The sequence below is a fragment of the Chiloscyllium plagiosum genome, unplaced genomic scaffold (genome assembly GCF_037043375.1).
Source record: "Chiloscyllium plagiosum isolate Xiang-an unplaced genomic scaffold, Cpla_swu_hap1 HiC_scaffold_5, whole genome shotgun sequence".
NCBI lineage: Eukaryota > Metazoa > Chordata > Chondrichthyes > Orectolobiformes > Hemiscylliidae > Chiloscyllium > Chiloscyllium plagiosum.
This window is the reverse complement of record NW_028270143.1, coordinates 2,527,784-2,549,314: the sequence shown is the minus strand read 5'-3', so window position 1 is coordinate 2,549,314 and position 21,531 is coordinate 2,527,784. Positions and strand designations below refer to the sequence as shown.

The 21,531-nt window shown below is 40.3% G+C and overlaps 1 protein-coding gene across 6 annotated transcripts in view; it reads left to right on the top strand.

Moving 5' to 3' along the window:
* nek10 (NIMA-related kinase 10) overlaps positions 1-21,531 on the top strand; it is a 251,318-nt gene that overhangs the window by 114,639 nt on the left and 115,148 nt on the right. For all 6 annotated transcript variants that reach the window (XM_087986912.1, XM_087986911.1, XM_043689493.2 and 3 more), the window contains exons 15-19: positions 7,000-7,077; positions 7,663-7,727; positions 12,366-12,468; positions 12,560-12,688; positions 12,778-12,915. In XM_087986912.1, the coding sequence (XP_087843038.1) occupies positions 7,000-7,077; positions 7,663-7,727; positions 12,366-12,468; positions 12,560-12,688; positions 12,778-12,915 (513 nt within the window). The remainder of the gene's footprint in view (positions 1-6,999; positions 7,078-7,662; positions 7,728-12,365; positions 12,469-12,559; positions 12,689-12,777; positions 12,916-21,531) is intronic.

Sequence of the window (21,531 nt, the reverse complement as noted above, 5' to 3'; positions counted from 1 at the left end):
TGGGTTTTTTGGATTACCTATCTAGATTTTACACAGAATTATCTGCAAAACGTTCATAGAAAACACCAGAATAATTAATAAACTTATAAATAACATTTGGGAGCATAGAATTAGGAGCAAGAAATTGAATTCTGTTGTGCACATTTTTTGGGCATAATGAGATCCCTGAGAGTTTAAAATCGAAAACTGCGGTGCACATATCCATTTGTAGGTCAGGACTCCATACTGGTGCATGGATTAACACACGAAACATAAATATCTACTGAAAGTATGGGAAACAGATATTTCATGATATAATTCAGCATGCATGTGATTTGACTCCAGGGTTCCATTTTAGAGCTCATTGTTTTAACCTTGAACAGTACTAAAGAACATCTACCCTCAACAACATTGTTTAAAAGGATCATATAGGTTAGTTACTAGTTGAGTTATTTTGTCTGGCACTATGATTCTATGTCTTTTGTTATTTCTTAATGTTTATTTCAATGCAAAAGTATACCAGTGCAAAAGGACCTTTGCTTTTTCCAAGATTTTTCCACAAACCAATTGTTCCCAGGCACAGTTAGGAGTTAAGAAGTATTCCCCTCGGAATAAAGCATGACTTGGCGAATGGATAGACTAAGGCAGGAAAATGAAAGAAATGATTGAGTTGAGAAGATATCAGCAGGAGTCTGTAATTGCTCAAGGTACTCAAGGAGAACCTTGCTTATTTGAACAATCTATGAGAAGTCTATGGACGTTCTCTTTGAAATCTCCCACTGGCTGCAGCCACATTTGTAACCTCAGAACAGACGTAACAAAATCCCTGAAAACAAACTGGAATGTTTTTGGAGTAATTATAGTAAGTTCATGATTTTACAGGAATACTGAGCAGAGGTGACCTGTCCAGTAAGACAGTTGCAGTGCCTCTGGATCTGCAGTACAATGGAATATAGGCTGTGAACAAAACATGTGCCTCTGCCAACTTAGCCCAGAATTCCTCTATATCCTTGATTTTGATGAGTTGATCTAAATAGGCCAACCAATGCACCTAGAATCTTGGTATGCATGCTCTTCAGTGTGTTTCTGTATACCATGTTATTGAGGTCCTCACCTGAGTCCTCTGCAGAGGATCCTGTCTTCAGCCTCACTCTCTGATAAGCTGGCAGACTAAACATCCTTTTTCATAGGGTATCTACAGCCAATTTGTATCCAATAGTTCATTATGTTTAGATCCAAATTCTATGCTGCCCACTATGTAATTGAGTTTGTGTCAATTTAATAATGCATCGTCTTCATCAGCATTGCTCCCCCTCTTCCCCTGCAGATAATGTGGCTGAGTATGCATCAGTTTTGGATGGCTGAAATTGGAAAACCAGAAAGGGAGTTTGGGATTAGAGGAAAGAGGTTGGTGTTGAAAACAAGTGCTCTGTGAATTGGATAGGTGCAAACTAAGAGTTGAGAAGAGGATAAGGAAGGATCTGCATTGTCAATATTCTCTCCCCAGACTCTGTTGCTGCTGTCCCCATAATGCTGACTGTCATTTCCTCTGTAGCACTCAGGAGATATAGGAAATTTGTGCGAAGATTTGTAGCTCGGGTGCTCATTGTTGTGGTTCTGTTCGCCGAGCAGGAAGTTTTTGTTGCAAACGTTTCGTCCCCTGGCTAGGCGACATCATCAGTGCTTGGGAGCCTCCTGCGAAGCGCTTCTTTGATGTTTCCTCCGGTGTTTATAGTGGTCTGTCCCTGCCGCTTCCGATTGTCAGTTTCAGCTGTCCGCTGTAGTGGTTGGTATATTGGGTCAGGTCGATGTGTTTGTTGATGGAGTTTGTGGATGAATGCCATGCCTCTAGGAATTCCCTGGCTGTTCTTTGTCTGGCTTGCCCTATGATAGTAGTGTTGTCCCAGTCGAATTCATGTTGCTTGTTGTCTGCGTGTGTGGCTACTAAGGATAGCTGGTCGTGGTTAGTTGATGTTCATGTATGCGGATTGTTAGCTGTCTTCCTGTTTGTCCTATATAGTGTTTAGTGCAGTCCTTGCAAGGTATTTTGTACACTACATTCGTCTTGCTCATGTTGGGTATCGGGTCCTTCGTTCTAGTGAGTTGTTGTCTGAGCGTGGCTGTTGGTTTGTGTGCCGTTATCAGTTCTAGGGGTCGCAGTAGTCTGGCAGTCAGTTCCGAGATGCTCCTGATGTATGGTAGTGTGGCTAGTCCTTTTGGTTGTGGTATGTCCTCGTTCCGTGGTCTTTCTCTTAGGCATCTGTTGATGAAGTTGCGGGGGTATCCGTTTTTGGCGAATACCTTGTATAGGTGTTCCTCTTCTTCTTTTTGCAGTTCTGGTGTACTGCAGTGTGTTCTGGCCCTTTTGAATAGTGTCCTGATGCAGCTTTGTTTGTGTGTGTTGGGGTGGTTACTTTCATAGTTTAGGACTTGGTCTGTGTGTGTGGCTTTCCTGTATACCCTTGTAGTGAATTCTCCGTTCGGTGTTCTCTGTACCATCACGTCTAGGAATGGGAGTTGGTTATCCTTTTCTTCTTCTCTCATGAATCGGATTCCTGTGAGTGTGGCGTTGATGATCCGGTGTGTTTTTTCTATTTCCGTGTTTTTAATGATAACCAACTCCCATGTTGAAACTTTATTGCTGGAACAGCACAGCAGGTCAGGCAGCATCCAGGGAACAGGAGATTCGACGTTTCGGGCACAGGCCCTTCCCGAAGAAGGGCCTGTGCCCGAAACGTCGAATCTCCTGTTCCCTGGATGCTGCCTGACCTGCTGTGCTGTTCCAGCAATAAAGTTTCAACTTTGATCTCCAGCATCTGCAGACCTCACTTTCTCCTTAACCAACTCCCATTCCTAGACGTGATGGTACAGAGAACACCGAACGGAGAATTCACTACAAGGGTATACAGGAAAGCCACACACACAGACCAAGTCCTAAACTATGAAAGTAACCACCCCAACACACACAAACAAAGCTGCATCAGGACACTATTCAAAAGGGCCATAACACACTGCAGTACACCAGAACTGCAAAAAGAAGAAGAGGAACACCTATACAAGGTATTCGCCAAAAACGGATACCCCCGCAACTTCATCAACAGATGCCTAAGAGAAAGACCACGGAATGAGGACATACCACAACCAAAAGGACTAGCCACACTACCATACATCAGGAGCATCTCGGAACTGACTGACAGAATACTGAGACCACTAGGACTCATAACGGCACACAAACCAACAGCCACGCTCAGACAACAACTCACCAGAACGAAGGACCCAATACCCGACATGAGCAAGACGAATGTAGTGTACAAAATACCATGCAAGGACTGCACTAAACACTATATAGGACAAACAGGAAGACAGCTAACAATCCGCATACATGAACATCAACTAGCCACGAAACGACACGACCAGCTATCCTTAGTAGCCACACACGCAGACAGCAAGCAACATGAATTCGACTGGGACAATACTACTATCATAGGGCAAGCCAGACAGAGAACAGCCAGGGAATTCCTAGAGGCATGGCATTCATCCACAAACTCCATCAACAAACACATCGACCTGGACCCAATATACCAACCACTACAGCGGACAGCTGAAACTGACAACCGGAAGCGGCAGGGACAGACCACTATAAACACCGGAGGAAACATCAAAGAAGCGCTTCGCAGGAGGCTCCCAAGCACTGATGATGTCGCCTAGCCAGGGGACGAAACGTTTGCAACAAAAACTTCCAGCTCGGCGAACAGAACCACAACAGATATAGGAAATGTTCCCCACTGGTACTGCTCTATTTTGTTGTGTAGCACCTCATCCTTCAAGATAAATGGTAGAGTGTTAGCTCTTGAGTTGTTTACAGGTGATTGTATATTGTTAAATGAATCCTTAAATACTTATTCTCAGGGAAGGGGTTCAGAGAGCAGACTTGGGTCATTCAGTCATCTTTGCATCTGTCAAGGCCCAATTAATAGCATATGCAAAACTGCCACATGGAAAATCCTCAGCTGTTTACTGAACATTATTCTTTAGACTTAAGTAAAGCATTGGCAGACTGATCGATTGAATTATACTGATTGACTGTATTTTCCTAAAGGCTTGAGGATAAGTGCTCAGGCTCACTTTAGAATTCATGAAGGGGAAATAAGTATTTTGACACCTTCTAAAGTGGAAATTTATGGGGAGTCAATTTTAAGATAGTTTTAATGGCAGCTGAAAAGTTGCAATGATCGGTCACACTGTTTCCTGTGATGTTGGGAAAATAACTTTCAAATTCATATGTATTAGAATGTAACTTTACATTTTAGAAATTAAAGTATTGTGTGTAAGATCAATGGAAACATCTCATTAAGTAATTAGTGTACATTTAAAGTGACTGCAATTCAAACTATTGGATTGAAGAGATTTAAAACATAATCTTTGTTTAACTTGCAAGATCAGATATAGAGAGGTAATAGCAATTAAGGATAGTGGATATTCTTACTTTAATGTAGCCACAAGGTCTACCTTTACTTAGTGAAAATTTAAATTATATATCCAGTTCCCAGTTCAAAAAAGATATCTGCTTGTAAACAAAAGAAATTCCTATATAGGATCTAATAAGTATGTAGAGACAGCAAACACATTCATAAGCAATAGAAATTATTTGTATCGTTACATAATAAAATAGTTGTTTTGAAGGTAAAATAATTATTTTTCATTTTTGTTTAAGAATATCTCAAATCATGGGTCCTTTTTATGAAGGTGGATTGTTGAGGTTAGAAGTTTCATGTATTTAAGTTATCTTTGTGCTTACAAACAGAAGGTAGGGAGTTGTACTTTTAATTTGGTGTAGATTGCAGAGCAGTGAATTAGAACAGACAAGAGAGATGTGTATTTGTCACACCCGCACTTTAAGTAAAGAAATACTAACTTGATCATTCATTGTGCGAATAAAGATAAGTGCTCATGCTCAGTTTAGAATTCATAAGGGGGAAAACAATTTAGAACATTTACCTAGTTTGAAGCTGAAGGTAGAAATCTACAAAGGTCCTCACAAGACCTTGTGACAGAGCACAGTTAGCAAAGTTGGCTTGGAGGACTATAAGGCAGTTGGTTATCTGCCAACAACTGCATGAGAAACTGAGCAATTCTGTTATTAGGATTTAAGCAAAATAGGAGGGTTGCTTAGTCAAAAAGCTAATGGAAGAATTGCCATAAAATCTTATCTTGGAGAATAGCTGGAAAATGGGAAAATTAAAGGGAATTTCAGAGACGTGTGGGATACCTTTGACTTGGTCCTTAAAGAAGTGAATAAGACTTCAAGATTCATTAATGTTTAAGGAAACTCTTATGGGGAAATAAAAAGAATGTACAACTGAATTAATCACATAATCAGTTACAAATAATAGTGTTAAATTAATTGTGTTTGCTTTAGAGTCATAGAATATAGAGTCTTACAGCACAGAAAGAATCCTTTAGCCCATTGTATCTGTATCACTCCTCAAGCACTGAATTACTCAACCTTTCATGCGCTGAGTTGCAAATAACTCCTTCCTCCCATAAGATGAAATAGTTTCTCTTCAAAATCCTCTAACCTTCTGCAGCTTATCTTATATAGAGCAAACTTTTTATTAACCAGCACCTATGGGACCAGGAATGTGCTAGTTGATCAAGAGGTCCACATAAATACTATAAAAACACATACTTAGTAATAGAAACATGATATGGGGGTATCCACAACACTGTTATACTTTATTAACAACACAAATCACTTAAATAATAAAACAACTTGCCTTAAATAATCTTACTGGCAGAGATCCTTCTCACTTGCATCCTCAACTGACTACTCAGACATCGCAGAGACTGCAATAATACAATAAACTTCCGGTGTTTGAGGTAGATCATTTTTGCCAGTTTATTGAGAGTACCAGTTCATTAGCTGCTGGTTAAACCAAAGTTTGCTGTATATGCTGCCTGGTTATTGATCCCTCTATTATGGAAGAAATTTCTTCCTATCTACCCAATCTATGCCTTTCTTAATTTTGTACACATCAATCAGATTCCCTCTCAGCCTTTTCTGCTCTAAGGAAAACAACCTCAGTCTATGCAGTCTGTCCTCATGATGGGATTGCTCCATTCCAGGCAATATCCTGATGAATCTCCTCTATATCCTCTCTAATGCAATCACATCCTTCCTGTAGTGTGATGACCAGAACTGCATACAGTACAGTACTCCAGCTGTGGGCCAAATAATATTTTATACAGTTCCAGCATAACCTTCAATAAAGGATTGTTTCCCATATGCCTTCTTATCCTGCCGCCTCCCAGATCTATGGACATGGACACCAAGGTTTCTGTGATCCTCTGTACTTCCTAGGATACAATCATTCATCATGCGCTTACTCCCTTGCCTTTTTAGTCCGCCAAAATCTGTCACCTTTCACTTTTCAGGATTAAATTCCATTTCTTACTGTTCAGTCCATCAAACCAGGCCCTGTGGTCTAAGATTTCCTTCTCAATATTCACTTTCTATGTAAGTAAGTAAGTTAGGATTGTTTTTATTTATCTTTGGTCTTTCACTTGATTGCTGAGTGTTTGGATTCCGCTTTAAACAGTCACTACCAGTTTGTAGTGTACAACATTATGAATTTTCAAGCATGAATCAAACTAGGCAATTGTTGTGTAAAAGATGAGAATTTTTTTAAAATGTACGAACTTCATAAAAGAGCCTATGTTGATAAGTCGTTAGCTGTGGAGAATATCAAACTGGCCTTGATTCTATTCTTATCCAATGTCTCACAAGTGTACATTCTGTTAAGAGGCACGCTGTAGAAATTAGGAATATAAAAACTCTACCTTTACCACTGGGGATTGTGATTGCAGCAGTTCTATTGTCATCCCAGCTGAGCTCAATATAACTGTGAATCAAGCTTGAAATCTTTAGCATTGGGAATGTTCATTCTGAATGTTTAATCAAGTATTGGAAATATATAGCTTAATATCTTTATGTTATATTTCTTTAAATTCTTTATACAGGGGAATGGCATTTATGTCATAGGGAAGCTAATCCTGCCAAGAAAACAAAGGAATGCACTAAAAACAGAAACCCTGCAGGTATTTTTCTTACAACAGCAATTTTATTCCAGAAGAGTTGAACTTGATTTGCTTTGTTGAAACAACTAATTTAGAGATTGACAGGGTTTTCATTGTTGCATGTATAAATGCATTCCATTTCATTTCATGCATCAGCTTCTAAATGGAGGAATGAATAGCACTGAGCTGCTAAGCAGTCTTGTTTAAATTATGTTGACTATACTGAAGATACATGCCTGTCTTGCTTATTAAAAATAAGATTTGTTTCTCAGACTACCTGTCATAATATTGTAAGTTAGTTTCTGTGACTTAATTCATCTGTACTGCTTGTAAAAATGCCTTCCTTTCAGTGGAGATTTTTCAATAAAAGTTAGGCTTTGACTTATTTTTAGTTTATTTTAACAATAACAGTATGAAATGTCTGAGGAAAATGTGGTAATTTGTTTCTACGTGTCTCATATTAATTTACTTTTTATGTAACAGCAGCATCTCCCTTTTTGTATGTTCATAAATTTGTATTGTATGTTTTTCAATGTACGTATTATGCTGTTCATTTCATTTATATATCGATGCTTACATACAGTACTTAAAATATTTCCATTACAGTGCTATGCCTTTAGAGCTTTGCGTTTTCTCTTCAGTATGGAAAGGAACAGGCAATTATTCAAAAGGTACAATATACAAATGTATTTGTCACCTGTGCATTGACATTAAACCTCTTTACTTTGTTATTCTGAGATTTCAGTCATTCTTAAACAAGTTAAAATGAATAGTGCTATGCAGATTTTTTAATCTGTGATTTTCACATTTCTGCAGAGAAACATTGTGCATCTGTTTTCTACTTTGTTATGGTTCTAGATTGGGATCAGCAATTTAGCTGAATATTTAAATCAGTAATACCCTGTACTATCAAACAGCTATTAAATCAATGTATGTAATTTATGCTGGTGCCTTCTGGATATATGCTACTCTGGATAACCTGCATCTGTAGCATTCTCCTGGGGTGATTGTCCAGGTGAAAAGTGCACTGTTTTGCTAAAAATACTTTTATATTACAACTTATGGTTTAAAATTCATAACATCGTCTGATTAAGCTGTTTTGAACTGACATATATTTGTCGCCGTACACATTGGCGATTTCCACTTTTTAATATTTTCTATCAGCAACAGATAACTTTATTTTCCAAAAATACTCTATTGTTCACAATGTGCAGTTTCCAGCCAGAGAGTGATCAAACAGGAGTCTGGTGTGACTTTCCATCCTTTATACTCTCACCTCCAACTCCAATTCTCCAACTATCTAAACTCATATTTTGTTTCTAGAAACGCTCATTCTAGAAAAAAGATAGTCATTAGCAAGGCCATTTATTGTCCATCCATACTACCTTTGAGAAAGAGACTCATCACAAAGGAGGAAACAACATTGCTAATTTTTTAATCATCATCATCTCTTACTTTCTTTTCTTGAAAAACAGTGCAGATGTAATTGAAAAGCTTTGAAAATGCATCTATCTTTTATAAGTTAAAAATGGGATCTCTCCTCCTTTTCAGGCATTTCCATTTTCTTGTAATTCATGTGGTACAAAATTTCTTGAGTGTTGTGTTGTAGTTGTTTGAATTAGTTGTTTGAAATCACTTTTAAAAAACATTATTTTGTGCCCTCTGACTCCAAAACTCTCTCTCTGTTCTTATGATTGCCTCTCTCACTCCTGCATTGTACAGAATTTGCCTGGAGGTACAGGAAATAGCACTAAAATCATGCAGATGAGATGTATCAACAAATTTGTGTCTTACCCATTTCAGGCAGAACAAGTTGGTTATACTGCAAATTATGGTTCAGCACTCAAAAATCAGGCCACATGTATTTTGGGACCATTTATTTTTCAGTTTGCCATCTTGTAGGTTAGTACATGGAACAGCAAGTGGGGTAGCAAGCTATAAATTAAATTCTGCTATTCCTGTAGTTGTGCCAAATGTTAAAGTCTTTTTTTAAAGTACACACAATACCTGGATTTAAGACCAAGGTTGATAGAAAGCATAGACCAGATTACCATTTATTACAAGTAATTTGACTACAGCTACAAATAAACATATAAACCATTGGCATATAAGCTACTAAGAGTCTAATCTATTTATAAGCCTCCCTTTTACAGCCCCTACACACTCACACACGTGCACGCATGCTAATTGAGAAAGTAGATTATTGGGAGAGGTAAAAAAATTGGAAAGTCAGTTCAATGGTCTCAGCTTCCCGGTTCCAGTGTTTTGATGATCCTTCTTCAGCTAGCCAGATCTCTTATTTAGATGTCTTTTTTTCTGGATGCTTCCACTGGCTTTTAAGAAATACAGAGCAGCTGATTCACTTGGAAGATGTCTCTGATTCATCAATTCAAAAGATGTAGCTTGCAGTGACTTCTTCAGGAAAGGTAACTAATTTCCTTCTAGGTTCAAATTGAGTTTTTGACTGCAGAGAACAAGCAGCTTCTGGACTGGAAGCAGATCTGCACATTTCCTTTTCTCACTCTCTATGTCTCTGTAACTTGTTTCCAGCTCCAAGTTGTTCAGCTACTCGCAAATCAGTCACACAGTTGTTGGCAAACAAAAGATCTATGTCATTGATAACTGTCACTAGTGCAGAGTCCAATCAACTTTTGTTGCCAACATGAGCTGCATCAATACTCATCCTTGGCTTTAGACTGTCTTCAATCTGAACTTGAATTACTGCTTGTTCAAAAGCTGATTACAGTGCCTGCCGTGATCATCAAGTTACTTGATGTCAAAAAAGCAGCCACTCTTTGCAATACATCTTTAAAAACAGTTCTTTTTCATTTCAGTTCCCAGTTTTTAAAAACACAAACTAAAGAGACACAGTCCTAACAAGAACTACTTATATCTAACAATATATTGGCAATCTAGCACATGAGGCCCCTCAGGGAAGAGTGACTATAATATAATAGAATTCTTTGTTCAGATGTTGTTGATTTTGAGACTAGGGGCTTGAATCTAAACAAAGGAAACTATGATTGTGAAGTGCAAGCTGACTATGATAAGTTGGGGGAATGTTACTTTAAAGAATGATGTTGGATAAGAACACATGGATGAACTGCAACAATTTCTCATTTCTGTCTGGCACAAAAATCAAAACAGGAAAGGTGGTCCAATCATTGCTATTAAGGGATATTAGGGATAATATTAGATCCAAAGTAAGGGCATACAAATTAGTCAAAAAAGCAGCAGACTTGGGGATTGGAAACAATTTTGATTTCAACAAAGGAGGGAATGGCTTGATTTAGAGGTGAAAATAGTGTGTGACTGTAAGCATGCAGAGAACTTACAAACTGATTGTAAAAACTTGTATACATATATGAAGAGATAAAGATTAGTGAAGACAATCAGCAACAGGGCAAGTTACAATGGGAAGCAAAGAGATGGCAACTAAATATGTATTTTGGTCCTTTACTCACAAAGGAGAACACAAGTAATGTCTTAAAAATGTTGGAGAACATGGGATCCAGTGAGAGGGAAGAGCTGAAGGAAATTAGTATGAATAGGGAAAAGGTTTTGGCGTAATTGGTGGGATTAAAGCCCAATAAATGTCCTCGTCCTGATAATCTGCATCCAAGAATACTGAAGGAAGTGGCCCTAGAAATAGTGGATGCACTGGTAATCATCTTTTAAGATTCTGTAGACTCTGGAACAGTTCCTTTGGATTGGATTCACGAATGCAACTTCACTGTTTAAAAAAGGCCATCGAGGGAAAACGACGAATTATGAACTGTCTGACATAGTTAGTGGGGAAAATACTAGAGTCCATTATAAAAGATTAAATAGCAGAGTACTTGGAAAGCAGTGACAGAATTGGACAGAGTCAGCATGGATTTATGAAAAGAAAATCATATTTGATAAATCTAATGGAATTTTCAAGGATGCAACAGGTCGAGTTGATAAGGAGTGCCAATGGATGTGGTTTACTTGGATTTTCAGAAGACATTTGATAAGTTCCTACGTAAGAAATTGGCATTAAAATTAAGGCACATATGATTGGGTTTGTGTGCACGCATGTATAAAGAAGTAGGCAGCACAGTGGCTCAGTGGTTAGCACTGCTGCCTCACAGCACCAGGGTCCCAAGTGTTTGGCAAACAGGAAACAAAGAGTAGGAATACACAGGTCCTCTTTCATATGGCAGACAGTGACAAGTGGTGTACTATAGGGATCAGTGCTTAGACCTCTGCTAAACACAATATATATTAATAATTTAGATGAGGGAACTAAATATAATGTCTCCAAGTTTTCAGATGACACAAAGCTTGATGGGAGGGAGAACTGTGAAGAGGATGCAGAGATGCTTCAGTATGATGTTGGCAAGCTGAGTGAGTGAAAATTCATGGCAGATGAAGTGTAACGTAGATAGTTGTGAGTTTATCCACTTTGGTAGCAAAATCAGGAAGGAAGATTATTGTCAGAATGCTGATATATTGGGAAATGGGAAGGTACAATACCTGGTTTCCGTGCACACCTGTTGCTGAAAGTAAGCATTTGGGGGAATAGTTGATTAAGAAGATAAATGGTATGTTGTCCTTCATAATAAGAGGATTCAAGTACAGGAGCAGGGATTTCTTGTTGTAATTGTACAAGACTTTAGTGAGACCACACCTGGAGCATTGTGTGCAGTTTTTGTAACCTTACCTGAGGAAAGATGAAGGTAGTGCAACAAAGGTTTATCAGACACTCCTGGGATGGCAGGACTTGACGTATAAAGTTAGGACTATATATAGTGGAGTTTAGAAGAGTGAGGGGATCTTACAGAAATCTAGAAAATTCTAACAGGACAGATTAAGTACAAGAAGGATGTTCCCAATAACCAGGGTTTTGAAAACCAGGGCTCATAATTTAAGGATACAGGGTAGGTCATTTATGGCTGAGATGAAGATAAATTTCTTCACCCAGAAAATGGTGAGCCTGAATTCTGCACCACAGAACAAGGTTCAAGCTAAAACATAGAAGATTTTCAAGAAAGTGTTCAATATAGTTCTTCGAGCTAAAGGGATTCAGGAGTATGGGCAGAAAGTGGGTACAGGGTACTGAGTTGGATGATCAGCCATGATCATATTGAATGGCGGAACAGGCTCGAAGGGCCGAATGACCTATCCCTGCTCCTATTTTATATGCTTCTATACAAGAATATCTCCATGGATTTAATTCTGTGCAGAAAAAAATGTACTTACTTTTCCTACCCTATAAGTTTGTATCACGTCTTTTAATGTCAAAACTTCTGTGATTTACTGACACTGAGATTTCTTAAATGCAGATTATTTCCTCCTGACATGTTTGAGATGTTCATTGATGTTGGACATTATGTCCGTGACATCCGTGCATATGAAAACTTGGTAACTAAGTTGAACTCTTTAACTGTAAGTGATGAACTCTAATTCAACTAATCTATCTTCAAGGTTCTTTTTCTCCATCGAACATTTGTAACTTGTATTATGGTTTTCTACCTAGACTGATGAACTAAAACAAATCACTGAAAATATAGAAGGCGTTAACCAAAATAAAGCCCCAACAAAGTTTATTGGTAATTATGCCATTTTAGACTATCTTGGGAGTGGAGCATTTGGTAATGTTTGTAAGGTAAGCCTTTCTTTTTATTGTAATATTTTGTTGGCTTTCTACAACAGACAGATTAAGGGTATACTTTAGATCTCTTCTTGAATCTACAGGTTAGGAAATACAGTGGACAGAATCTGCTAGCAATGAAAGAAGTTAATTTGCACAACCCAGCTTTTGGAAAAGACAAAAAAGACCGTGACAGCAGTGTAGAGAAAATTGTGTCTGAACTCACAATAATTCGAGAACAGGTGCATTTTATTTGTCCTTCCTGAGAAGAAATATAATGGCTGCTCTTGTTTCATATAAACAGTACATTATAAAATTATTAATCTTTTTGAGTGAACTGTGTATTTGTAATAATTTGAGAATGTCATTTTGTGGAGGTTTCTAGTAAGAATGCATCAATGCATAGAGAATTACACCGGTTTAATTATCATACAAGTGAAATGAACACATTTTGTTTCATGTATTTAAAATATTAATCTTTTATCATTCATTGTGGGATGTGGACATTGATGGGCGTTGTGGACATTGATGACATTACTGCCAGTTGCCATTGAGTTGGGGGTTTGAGCCTACTTTGTGACCTGTTGCAGTACATCACAAAGTTACACCCAAAACATTACTGAAGGAGTTTTATGATTTTTACCAGCAATAATGAAAGTATAGCAATATATATTCAAGTTAGGCTATACATGACATACATTACAATCTGCAGATGGTTTTCTCATTGCCCTTTACCTGTGCCCTTTTACGTGGTAGACATAACAGATTTGGGAGGCACTGTTAAACCAGTATTGGTGAGCATCTTGCAGATGGCATGCACCATTGTCATGGGGCATCAGCGTAGTCATAGAATCAAATAGCATGGAAACAGACCCTTTGGTCCAACTCATTCATGCCGACCAAGTTTCCCAAACGAAACTAGTTCCACTTGCCTACAATTGGCCCATATCCCTCTAAATCTTTTCTACTCATTTATCTGTCCAAATATCTTTTAAATGTTGTAACTGGTTCTGCATCTACCACTTCTTCTGGCAGTTCTTTCCACGTATGAACCACTCTCTGTGAAAAGGTTGCTCCTCAGGTCCCTTTTAAATCACTCTCCTCTCACCTTAGAAATATGCCCCTTAGTTTTGACCTGAGGAAAAATATCTTTACTATTCACCTTATCTATGCCCGTCATGATTTTATAAACCTCTATAAGTTCACCTCTCAGTCTCCTACTCTACAGTGAAAAACACCCCAGCCTTTCCTTATAACTCACCATTCCCTCTGCGAGCATTCTGCAGAGACCATTCCCTCTGTGACTACTCATTAGGTCCACGCCCCACACCAACCCACCCTCCATAACAAGCATCTTTCCTTGCCACCGCAAGAGGTGTAAAACCTGCGGCCACACCTCCATCGAAGGCCCCAAAGAATCCTTCCACATCCAGCAGAGATTTTCCTGTGCCACCAAATACCTCCTGTATCTGTTGCTCTCGATGTGGTCACCTCTACATTGGGGAGACAGGACGCCAACTTGCGGAACATTTCAGAGAACATCTCTGGGACACATGCACTAAACAATCTCACCACTCAGTGGCTGATCACTTCAACTCCCTCTCCCGCTCCACCAAGGACATGAAAGTCCTGGGCATCCTCTACCGCCAAATCCTAGCCTCCTGATGCCTGGAGGAAGAACACCTCATCTTCCCTCTTGTGAACCTCCAACCAAACGGAATCAATGTCAATTTCACTAGCTTCTCATTTCACGTTTCCCCACTTTATCCCAGATCCAACCCTCCAATTCGGCACCGCCCTCTTGAACTGTCCTACCGGTCCATCTTCCTTCCCACCTATCGGCTCCACCTCTGCTCTGACCTGTTACCATTATCCACCAGCTTCATCTACCTATCGCCTTCCTAGCTACCTTCTCCCCAGCTGCAGCCCCCTCCCATTTGTCTCTCAGTCCTCTTGCCTCTCCCCCTCCCCCCGACATTCCTGATGAAGGGCTTATGCTTGAAATGTCAACTCTCCTGCTCCTCGGATTCTGCCTGACCTGCTGTGCTTTTCCAATTCCACACGTTTTGACTCTGATATCCAGCATCTATAGTCCTCACTTTCACCTACTCAACCCTCCAGTCCTGGCAACATCATGGTAACTCTTTTCTGAACCCTCTCCAATTTAATAATATCCTTCCTTTAGCAGAGCAATCAGAACTGAATATAGTACTCTAAAAGTGGCCACACTAGTGTTCTGTACAACCTCAACATGACAATTTCTATACTCAACGGTCTGAATAGTGAAGGCTAAATGCCTTCTTAACCGCCCTGTCAATCTGTGATGCAACTTTCAAACAACTATGTACCTGAACCGATAGGTCTTTCAGTTCGACTACACTACCCACAGCCCTGCCATTAACTGTGTAAGTCCTGCCCTTGTTTTATCCAAATTAATCTCCAACTGCCACTCCTCCGCACATTTGCCTAATTGATCAAGATTCATTTGTAATCTTCACTGTCGACTATACCACCAATTTGGGTGTCATCCGCGAGTATACTAACCATGCCTCCTAAATTTTCATTCAAATTGTTTATATAAATGACAAACAAAGGTGGACCCAGCACTGATCCCTGTGGAACACCACTGGTCACAAGTCTCCAGTCTGAAAAATAACCCTCCACCACTATCCCTGTCTCCTAGCATCAAGCCAATGTTCTACTCAATTAGCAAGCTCACCATGAATCCATGTGATATAACTTTACAAATCAGTCTTATCATTGCAGAACCTTGTCAATAGACAATAGACAATAGGTGCAGGAGTAGGCCATTCTGCCCTTCGAGCCTGCACCACCATTCAATATGATCATGGCTGATCATCCTTAATCAGTATCCTGTTCCTGCCTTATCTCCATAACCCTTGATTCCACAATCCTTGAGAGCTCTATCCAACTCTTTCTTAAATGAATCCAGAGACTGGGCCTCCACTGCCCTCTGGGGCAGAGCATTCCACACAGCCACCACTCTCTGGGTGAAGAAGTTTCTCCTCATCTCTGTCCTAAATGGTCTACCCCGTATTTTTAAGCTGTGTCCTCTGGTTCGGCACTCACCCATCAGCGGAAACATGTTTCCTGCCTCGAGAGTGTCCAATCCTTTAATGATCTTATATGTCTCAATCAGATCCCCTCTCAGTCTTCTAAACTCAAGGGTATACAAGCCCAGTTGCTCCTGTCTTTCAGTGTAAGATAATCCCACCATTCCAGGAATTGACCTCGTGAACCTACGCTGCACTCCCTCAATAGCCAGAATGTCTTTCTCAAATTTGGAGACCAGAACTGCATACAGTACTCCAGGTGTGGTCTCACCAGAGACCTGTACAGCTGCAGAAGAACCTCTTTGCTTCTATATTCAATCCCTCTTGTTATGAAGGCTAGCATGCTATTAGCCTTCTTCACTACCTGCTGTACCTGCATGCTTACCTTCATTGACTGGTGTACAAGAACACCCAGATCTCTCTGTACTGCCCCTTTACCTAAATTGATTCCATTTAGGTAGTAATCTGCCTTCCTGTTCTTGCCACCAAAGTGGATAACCATACATTTATCCACATTAAACTGCATCTGCCATGCATCTGACCAATCACCTAACTTGTCCAGGTCACCCTGTAATCTCCTAACATCCTCATCACATTTCACCCTGCCACCCAGCTTAGTATCATCAGCAAATTTGCTAATGTAATTACTACTACCATCTTCTATATCATTAACATATATTGTAAAAAGCTGCGGTCCCAGTACTGATCCCTGCGGTACCCCAGTGGTCACTGCCTGCCATTCCGAAATGGAGCCGTTTATCACTACCCTTTGTTTCCTAACAGCCAACCAACTTTCAATCCAAGTCAGTACTTTGCCCCCAATACCATGCCCCCTAATTTTGCTCACTAACCTCCTATGTGGGACTTTATCAAAAGCTTTCTAAAAGTCCAGGTACACATCTACTGGATCTCCCTCGTCCATCTTCAGAGTTACATCCTCAAAAAATTCCAGAAGATTAGTCAAGCATGATTTCCCCTTCATAAATCCATGCTGACTCTGACCTATCCTGTTACTACTATCCAGATGTGTCATAATTTCATCCTTTATAATAGTCTCCAGCATCTTTCCCACCACTGAGGTCAGACTAACTGGTCTATAATTTCCTGCTTTCTCTCTCCCACCTTTCTTAAAAAGTGGTATAACATTAGCCACCCTCCAATCCGCAGGAACTGATCCCGAATCTATTGAACTCTGGAAAATAATCACCAACGCATCCATGATTTCTCGAGCCACCTCCTTCAGTACCCTGGAATGTAGACCATCAGGCCCCGGGGACTTATCAACCTTCAGACCTAACAGTCTCTCCAACACCAATTCCTGGCAAATATAAATTCCCTTAAGTTCAGGTCCTTCAGCCACTGTTACCTCGGAGATTGCTTGTATCTTCTCCAGTGAACACAGATCTGAAGTACCAATTCAATTCTTCTGCCATTTCTTTGTTCCCCGTAATATAATTCTGCTGTTTTTGTCTTCAAGGGCCCAATTTTAGTCTTAACCATTTTTTTGCCTTTCACATACCTAAAAAAACTTTTATTATCCTCCTTTATATTATTGGCCAGTTTACCTTCGTACCTCATTTTTTTCTCTGCGTATTTCCTTCTTAGTAATCCTCTGTTGTTCTTTAAAAGCTTCCCAGTCCTCTGTTTTCCCACTTATCTTTGCTATGTTATACTTTTTCTCTTTTAACCTTATATGTTTCTTAACTTCCCTCGTCAGCCACGGCCACCCATGCATCCTCCTAGGATCTTTCTTCCTTTTTGGAATGAACTGATCCTGCAACTTCTGCATTATACACAGAAATATCCGCCATTGTTCCTCCACTATCATCCCTGCTAAGGTATTGCACCATTGAACTTTGGCCAGCTCCTCCCTCATAGCTCCGTAGTTCCCTTTATTCAACAGAAATATTGTCACTTCCGATTGTACCCTCTCCCTCACATTGCAGATTGAAGCTTATTGTATTATGGTCACTACTTCCCAATGGCTCCTTCACTGCGAGGTCCCTGACCAATTCCGGTTCGTTACACAATACCAGATCCAGAATTGCCTTCTCCCTGGTCGGCTCCAGCACCAGCTGCTCTAAGAATCCATCTCTGAGGCACTCCACAAAGTCTCTTTCTTGAGGTCCAATACCATCCTGATTCTCCCAGTCCACCTGCATGTTGAAAAACCCCCATAACAACTGTAGTGACATCTTTGCGACAGGCCAATTTCAGCTCCTGATTTAACTTACATCCAACATCCAGACTACTGTTTGGGGGCCTGTAGATAACTGCTGAAAATGTGTTGCTGGAAAAGCGCAGCAGGTCAGGCAGCATCCAGGGAACAGGAGAATCGACGTTTCGGGCATAAGCCCTTCTTCAGGAATGAAGAAGGGCTTATGCCCGAAACGTCGATTCTCCTGTTCCTTGGATGCTGCCTGACCTGCTGCGCTTTTCCAGCAACACATTTTCAGCTCTGATCTCCAGCATCTGCAGACCTCACTTTCTCCTCAAAGATTTCGGCCTGTAGATAACTCCCAAGAGGGTCTTTTTACCCTTAGTATTTATCAGCTGTATCCACACTGACTCTACATCCCCTGATTCTAGGTCCCCCCGCGCAAGGGACTGAATATCATCCCTTACCAACATGGCCACCCCACCCCCTCTGCCCATCAATCTGTCCTTACGATAGCACGTGTAGCCTTGAATATTCATTTCCCAGGCCCTGTCCACTTGAAGCCACATCTCAGTTATCCCCACAATATCGTATCAGCCAATTTCCAAAAGAGCCTCAAGCTCATCCATTTTATTTCTAATGCTTCGTGCATTCATGTATAGTATTTTTAATTTGTTACTGCCCTCACCGTTCCCATCAACTCCTATTTCACTCAACCTTACAGCATGATCCCTTTCTGAGTTTTCTGCATCATTGTCTTTCTTGACTTCCCTTGTTCTAACTTTCCCTCCAGTTTGTCAAAGGCTTTACTAAAGTCCATGTAGACAATGCCTACCGCTCTGCCTTCAATCAACCTTTTTGGGTATGTCCTCAAAAAACTCTATCAAGTTTGTGAGAAACTATTTCCCACGTTCAAAGCCATGCTGACTATCCTTAAACAGTACTTGCTTCTTCAAATACATGTAAATCCTATCTCTCAGAAACCCCTCCAACAACTTATCTACCACTGATGTCAGACTCACAGATTTATCATTCCCAGGCTTCACTTTGCAGCCTTTCTTAAGTAAAGGCTTGGCATTAGCCACCTTCCAATCTTATAGCACCTCACCTACAGCTGTAGATGATACAAATATCTTTGCTGGAGGCCCTGCAATTTCTTCCCTAACTTCTTTCAGCGTACTGGTATGCAATTGATTAAGTCAGAAGAAGGAATGAATATTTAGTTGGTGTATAATTGCTCATCAAGCAAGGATGGGTGGATTGGTGGATGTGGGTTTATGTTCCCAGAACATGATCTGTTCATATTGAACACCCTTTCGTCTTAGAGATGCAAATACAAGACCTCATGGCAACACCCTTGCTTCAGTCATTGTCACTTCCTTCACTACATCAAGCAAGAGACTGTAAGGATGTCCTCATCACCAACAACAGCTGCTGACTGCTGGACCAATCATTGCCTAAACTACTCTGCTACCTCCTTTAACCCGGTCCAAGAACAATCTGGAGATCCAGGAAATCACACATTTAAGATACTCATGATCTAGAAGCACAACTAAACATTAAGGGAAAGGAAGCAGGTCTACATACAAATGAAAGCTGCAGTTTACCAAAATCTCATGGCCATGAGAACAGATGTTGGATGGAAAAACCTCAGGAAATTCAGCAACTTGCCAGCTGCCATGGGTCAGTCAGTGTATTCAAGGCCATCTATAGCCAAAGCACCCAAAGCCCAATTGTACTGTGAGCTAAGATCAGTGTGGCACTTATCAATGATGAGGAGGCAGTTAGCGCTGTTGGCAGGAGTACTTTGATGAGTTTCCTGAACTAAACCCAGTCGTTAGCATGAGTGCTCTGAGCCTCATCCCACAACATGGCGCTCCAAACCATCTCAGCACAATCTCAGCCTGAAATTAAGTTGAAAAGGCCATTCTGACAGTTGAGAACTAACAAGATTATCAACATTGATGAAATAAACACTGGAATGCTGAAATAAAGGAGGAGCATTCTTGGCATAATACATAGCCGCATTTCCCTCATCTGGAAGGTGCAGAGTATGCTAGATGGTCTCTAAGAGACTGTTATTGTGACTAACTTCAAGACAGACTGAATACAATATCACTCCTGCTATCCACCACAGGGAAAGTTATTACAAGAATCCATCTCAATCATCTCTTCTCCCAGAGTAACAGTGCAAATTCTGTTCATTCAGAGGAATAGTGGATATGATCTTCACAGCAAGACAAGTCTTGAGAAAAGTGCAGAGAGCAACAGCAACCTCAATACATTACTTTCTTTGACCGTAATAATACTCTTTGACTGTTAACTGAGAAGGTTTATGCAGCACCCTCAAATTTGGATGCTGGCATCCTCCCTCTGTTGCATGGTGATCCTCACCAATAGATCTGCTACAGGCTATCCCCATCGTAGCACCAATGCTTTTTTCCATAGTCCTGATCTGGAACACTCCACCCCATTTCCATGAAGCTTCACACTGGATGGAGCTCACTACAGGATGTGTAGAAAACTACTCAGCCTACATCATTTCCTGTCCAGAATCAAAACAACCCAAACCTCTGACATCGAGCTGCAGTACTTATACAACACTTGTATATAAGCTGCATAGAAGGCTGAGCTGCAAACCATCATCAGTGCAATCATGGAGCTGTATAAGATAATGGGCTTAAAGTTAAACCTTCAGAAGACAAAAGATCAAGCCTGCTGGGCAACATTGTCTCCCTACTCCAAATGTGAACCACAGAACAATATGGATCAGTTTTCATACAGTGGAAGCCTCATTTCAGTAAGGACAAGCACCAACAATGAAATTTAACTTCATCTCTAGAGCGCTCTTTGGCTATCTGAGGAACAGAGAATTTGATTGAAAAGACCTCAAACCCGTGCCAAGCTCATAGTCTGTAGGGCAGACTGTATGTATTGGAGATGTAGACAACATACAGCAGACACCTCAAATCTCAAGCAAATTATCATTAATGATACCTCTGAAATTTTCTGAAAATCCAGTGGCAGCATAGATGTTCCATCAGTATCATTCCTCTCTCAGGCCAGTATCAAGATACTAGTTACACTCAATCAATTGAGCATGCCTCACACAAAAATCCCCAAATTAGCTCTCTATTCTGAACTTTGTCATTTTAAGTGGTTATCAGGAAGGCAGAGGAAATGCTTCAAGGACATCCTCAAAGCCTTCTTAAAAAAATGCAACAGCCCACCGACTCATGGGAATCTCTTGCTCAAGACCGCCCAAACTGGAGAAGAAGCATCTGCAACGGTGGTAACCATTTTAAGCATCTCTGACAAGCCCAAGTGTAGGCCAAGTATAAACAGCAGAAGGAGCCTGTAAAGACCCAAGCATACCACCCACCCTTCTCATGAAGCACCACCAGCCCCACCTGTGGCAGGGTATACATATCCAACTTTGGACTATTTAATCACCTGGGACCCACAACTCCAGAGTATTGCAAATTATCCTTGATCTCAAAGGTATCTAAGAAGGTGAAGAGTAAAATATTAGGCTTTATTCAGTGAAGTAAAGCAAAAGAGATTTGGCACTTTTGATACTTGGTTTGAAGCCAGAGGGATGGAGAGTTGGGCATTTTTCAGGTCAA